The sequence below is a fragment of the Scyliorhinus canicula genome, chromosome 2, assembly GCF_902713615.1.
Source record: "Scyliorhinus canicula chromosome 2, sScyCan1.1, whole genome shotgun sequence".
Lineage (NCBI taxonomy): Eukaryota > Metazoa > Chordata > Chondrichthyes > Carcharhiniformes > Scyliorhinidae > Scyliorhinus > Scyliorhinus canicula.
This window is the reverse complement of record NC_052147.1, coordinates 108,256,459-108,262,458: the sequence shown is the minus strand read 5'-3', so window position 1 is coordinate 108,262,458 and position 6,000 is coordinate 108,256,459. Positions and strand designations below refer to the sequence as shown.

The 6,000-nt window shown below is 38.1% G+C and overlaps 1 protein-coding gene across 1 annotated transcript in view; it reads right to left on the bottom strand.

Annotated features, from left to right (window-relative positions):
• Positions 1–1,044: 1,044 nt before the first annotated feature.
• LOC119956999 (synaptojanin 2 binding protein) overlaps positions 1,045–6,000 on the bottom strand; it is a 41,344-nt gene continuing 36,388 nt past the window's right edge. Inside the window, exon 4 of the mRNA XM_038784585.1 lies at positions 1,045–5,898. Within this exon, the coding sequence (XP_038640513.1) occupies positions 5,782–5,898 (117 nt within the window). The 3' untranslated portion in view covers positions 1,045–5,781. The remainder of the gene's footprint in view (positions 5,899–6,000) is intronic.

The following is a 6,000-nucleotide window of genomic DNA, read 5'->3' as shown; positions in this document are numbered from 1 at the left end:
AAAAAAAGGGCCAAATTAGTTCACGAATAGAGAGCTGCAAAAGGGAAACAGAATGGGCGGGATCTTACAGCTCCATCAACTGGGAACCCCCATCACAGGGTGTTCAATGGGAAAGCCCGGGACCAGAAGATCACAACTGGCCACTGGCAAGCCACCCTGCACCAGTGCAGTACACGCCCCAAAGGTGGAACAAAATCCTGCCTCATAAATCCAATAAGAATTCACTGCATAATTTCCCAAAGGAAATCTTCAATAATCACTTTCTGTAACTCCTGCCAGAATGTAGATGAATTCTTTGCCAATGAATATTTCCTCTTTTGTTTTGACAGCTATGTTACATCAAGAACTCAAGTCCGTTTATCTTTCTTATTCTTCAGTTGTTCCACCCCCGCGACACCTCTTGACACAGACAGGTGCACCCTTTAAAAATTCAACATACATCATGATGTGATTGTAATGTGTGCTGAAGTACCCAGTTCCACCCACAGCATCTCAAAACTTTAGAACATTTGCAGGCTGATACTCATCCAAATGCATGGTCAGGAGAGTGGTGGATATATGTAAAATGAAGTAGTTTTGCTTTAAGTTCTTCCCAACATATTTAAACCATTGGCTTGCCTGATGCAGTGACTGTGTAGCACAGGAATAACAAAGCACTGTTACAAAGCCACCCGATTTCACTCATCTCTCTCAATTTCTCTCATTGAACTCTCTCCAGCAGCACCCCTCCCCCCTGCACCCTCTTTTGCCGCAGTACTTTGAGCAGACACAAGTATTCCCAGCACCTACATGACATCTACGAAAAGTCCATTAGAGCCTGAGCATGCAGAAAAGATAGAAAACAAACAAAAGTAGATTAGGATGCTTCAGCAAGACCACAACCAGATCGGCCACAATCTTACTGAATAGCAGAGCAGGCTTGAAGGCACGTATGGGGGCCTACTCCTAAATCTTTTGTTCCAATGAAAAATTTGTGAGGGTATTTCAACAGCTTACGACATCAAGGTGCAACGTGAATATCGGAAACATAGACAATACAGTATCTGAATACGTAAAATCATTTTATTACTGCTTTATGATTTATCACCATTTCATGTTTCAGGTACAATTTATATCCATAGTGTTGTCCGGTTCTCACTTGGTAGTTAGGAATGCTAATGTCATATTACAATCCAGAAAATTCCGAAATCCTCAAGTGACTTGGTTCCCAGCAATCCAGACTGGAAGGTTATAGTGTAATAGCTACCAAGCTGCTTTTTCTTTTCAAACAATATTCATGTTATTACAGAAGTACTCGGGAAATTGTATGTGATTTCTTCCAGTTTTGCAAGAGTTGTAATAAAAATATAGTGTAGTTCACTCCCAGGTTGGGACACAAGAGTAAATAAATTAAGATTCTTTAAAGGAAAGTGACTATTTGACAATTAACTTTATGAATAGCATTACAGTAATAGTTCTATTTCAGGCATCTCCAGCACAGAATTATACATAAATATAACATTTTTGTTTTGCAGCAATCATATAATTTTTGCCAAGCATCAATTTTTGTTCAAAGCCTAGACTGCATTAATAGTGATACAGATCAGACCTTCATAACATGCTCATCAACATTAATGTAGTCATAAAAACTATTTTTGAGCCATTATGCAATTTTCAAAGTTAATTAGCAACATCTCAGGCTGACACAGTTACTATATATAAAAATCAAACTTTATGATCAAAATTACCATCTTGATTATAAATCTAGGCAACACATCGACAAAAAAGACGCGTTGCCCACATCAATTAAAAGTCAGTTCTGGCAGTGTTATTTTCAGCTTAGCAGAAAAAAATGAAGTTATATTGAAACAGATATTAAGACCTCATTAAAAAAAAAATCCATCACTACTGAAGGCCTCATTTGGTATATTTTCTGCTGTAGGCACTGGGTTTGGGAGAACAAAGTTTCAGCACAGTTGGGGGCAATTCTCCGAGCCCCACGCCGGTCCGCAAAACCGGAGCATCCGTGCCACAATGCCCCAACGCCGGCGCGCGATTCTCCGAGGTGGGGAAAATCGGCGTCATTTGCGCCGGCGCGTTTGGCACGGTGCCGGCCGCTGGAATCGGCGGAGCCACCGATTCTCCGGCCCAAATGGGCCAAGCAGCGGCTCCGACATGACAGAGTCCCGCCGGTGCCATTCACCCCTGGGGGGCCGGCTCCAAAGGGGTCTGGCCCACGATCGGGGCCCACCCTGTGGGGGCCAGAACAGGCTGTGCCCGTCCCTGTTCACGCCGTCGTGAAACACGACAGCACGGACACTTGGCTGCCATATCGGAGAATCGCCCCCTTGGTGTTTTCAGATGTAGCAAAAGTGATTTATAATAAAATACTATTTTGAGATGAAGTTATCAATGATCGGTTGTATCAAATGATGGAGAATTGTGCTGATGTATACCTCATGTTCTTCTAGACTATTGTTGGCCACTTGTAGCTCAAACAGGTTTATAATTAAACTGGTGATCAAGGACTTCTTCCCAAAAACATAGGTTTTCCTAGTTTTATTACTTTAAAACAAAATTATACATTTATTTTCCAAAGCCCGTTTCCCATTTACAGTGTCTGTGACCTAAACGTCATCTTCATCCCTACAACTGCTCTTGGAAGCCAAGAAGCTTGAGAACAACCTTACTGTTAAAATATTAGAATTCAACAAAATAAAAAGCACCAAGAATATTGATGGTACCAATCCAAAAGGGCGAGTATGTACTGCTATTATGTTTATTGTCTCATGTTAGTTTTAAAGCAAACTTTGATAACTCGTCATATGACATATACATCCCTGTCTACAATCTTCACCATTGGCAGAGTATTAAACGCCAAAAGATTATGTACTGGAGTAGAAAAGGGGGTACTGTTCAGGCAGGAATTAAGACATGCAGTTTACAGTAGAGAATTTGTACATTGCTGAAGAGACATATTGCTTGAGCCTATATGTTCCCTGTTGCTATCTTGATGGCAACGCCTCAGCCAGAATTGACTTACCAATCAACACCTTTTTCTTCCATAGCAGAAATTGATGTGTTCATTTCAAATTTGTCATTCATGTGTTTGTCCTGATGAGCACAAGCCAGAAAGCCTCAGCAACATGTCTCTCTTCTCAGCAATGTACGTGTGCTTTAATTAGATGAAGATTTTACAATACAGCCCTATATAATATAGTTACTGGTAGGTTGTCACTTATAAATGCATCATATGCCAATTTGAATTTACAATTGGTCAAGGACCCTATCCAATGCTGAGATATACTTTTCACTGAGGTGCTCCTTTACTCTGGATAAATACTTGCATATTCAAACACTATCACAGGAATGCACAAAGTATATATTTAAAAATGTTGCTGCAAAGTCCTTGCCACTATACTAAACAGGTTCCTTAAGAATTCCATTGTGAACGAAGACAAATTTCCTTTAACTATAACAAGTAAAACTTCATTGATTTGCTATTCAAACTACACAATACCTAGATGTGGAAGTAGGTTGAAACTTCTATGAGTTAAAATAAATGCATATTCTATTGGTCTGATATGTACAATCACAGATCACTGTAGGCGGCATGGTTCTAGAATGCCAACCTGATTTGGGATAAAGCAGGGAGACAGCATTATAAAAGCAAATTCCCAATTAAATATTTGGTACAATATTTGGATTTTCTCTTTAAAACATTGAGATTTTTGAATTAGAACAAAAATTGCCAAATCCCCACAAATTGTTATTTACCAGTCGATTGTTAAAAGCAGACTCTGGCTGAAACTTACACAAACAAAACAAAAATATTCAAGGCTGTCTCATGTCCAATCGTCTTGAGTAAGAGAAAATCCAGAAAAGGAATTATATTTCAGTATACCGTTATCTATACCTACACACTAATGAGGGACAAATTCAGGTAAATCAATATTCCCTATTTTCAAGCACCCCTGAGTTGAAGTGTTTGTCAGTTATCTACCACGAAGCCTAGTTACTACTTTTTCCAAACAAACTTGGAATTTAATCCACAATTTGTACACTGCCAACAGTAAGTGACACTTAAGTATTAAAACACTGGATAGTAAAGGGGAGAGAATGTACGTTATTTCTGTTGGCCACAGGTAGTCTCAATAGCAGTTACATTTTAGTTGGTGACGCCTGCAGACATAGGATTATAGTGTTGCCCAGCAGTTCTGTAGTGTATCCAAAGACTGATAGCATATGCAGGAGTTTTGGCATCCCATTATTCAGCTGGTTGGCAATAAGCCTCATAGTCCCTTCCAACTGGAACACCAGGTCAGTAAGACCCAAAGACTCATCCACAATCTTCACCATTGCTTGGTGGCCAGCCAACTGAGGTGGTGTGACTCAAGCAGGCTCAGTAATTGTATTAGTCTATTGCAACTTTTGACATGATGTATATCAAGCAGCCAAAGGAACCGCACGAGTATTCATTTTAAATACTACTGCATAATTAGCTGTGTCAACAGAAAATATGCAGCATTTATCTGAAGGAGGCACAAAGCGGTTGTGGCTATGGAATGTCTGTGCTTATATCCAGAAGTAATTTCCTCGGTATTTGTATAACATTAGTATTTAAATAAGTCTGACCGACTAAAACATGACATAATCATTACACAGCAATAACCATCTTTAAAATCATACAGCTTTGAAGTAACGTACAGTCTGTCTGTTTTCAAGAAAGTTAACAGAGTAAAATAAGCACTGAATTGTTCCTCTGTTACAGCTCTAACATTTGAATCTCTAACTTTATTAGGTCCTTATACCATTATGAAGTAAACCTACTAGAACAGCAAAACTTTTAAATTGAAATAGAACTGGTCAGAAAACCTTTACATGGGAATTAAGCATTACATAGTGGACGTTTACATGGATTGAAAATACAGCTTTCCACAACAGAACACATTTAAACTTGTCAATTACATAACATGATTATAGTACCCAATGTTACTGAAATTACTTGATTTCGAAATGCTGCAAATTTGGCATGAAGCTGATGAAGTCAGATAACATAAAATAACTTGGTTAGCGCACTGTAAATCCTTACATTGGCATTTTGTCAGAAGTTGTGTCTAGTTGATTTCTTGTGCTTTGTCAAAAAAAATCTGGTAAAAATTGCACTTTTATAAATGACTATGGTTAAGTATGAGAAATTTGCTAAGTGAAACATGGTGTCTTGTTTGTACCATATTGTTTTAAGGTTTCAAAATAGTTCATCGACATTCTGAGAAATGTGATTTTATCCTAACACACAGTGCAAGTGTCATATTTACCAATGTCAGAACATTGACTATTAAACTGAACTGGATTCTAAACACTTTCTTCTCTAGTGTATAAGAGCTCTCACACTGAAATGTAATTTTCTAAAATTTTAACTTTTCATTTTTCACACCATCTAGCCGTGTAATTTTTGATTGATCGATCACTCCTGCAGAATTTTCCTAAGTCCTGTCTTTAAAGTATTTCCAGTGTATAGGTTGCACCGCCATTCATGTTTATGTCTTACAATTATGGGAGACCTTTATTTTCTTCTCGATAAAAATTACATCCAGGAAATAAAAAGGAGAAAGTTGCAGAGCAATGCAACTTACTACCTGTGTAAGTAACTGACTCAGGCAGTTTGTGTGTACACATTCCCTTTAAAATCCTATAGTAGCTTAAAAATTTCAAAGTTAATATCTGGCTAAGCACACAAATAAGCAGCAGCAAATATTGTGTGTTAAAAAATTTTCCCTACAGTAAAAGATGCCAGCATTTTCATAACCTACGGCGATATTTCACATATACAAACATTGCCAATACTGTTATACCCAGTGCTGCCAATACTAGTGGTGAGAAACCAGAAAGGTCGATTTGATTATTCTTGGTTTTGATCTGAAAGAAAGCATTAAATATATTAGTGCACTGTAAGTGAACACTAAGATATTCAAAACACATTTTTAAGCTTACAAAGTACATTCACATTTCCCAGGTTTC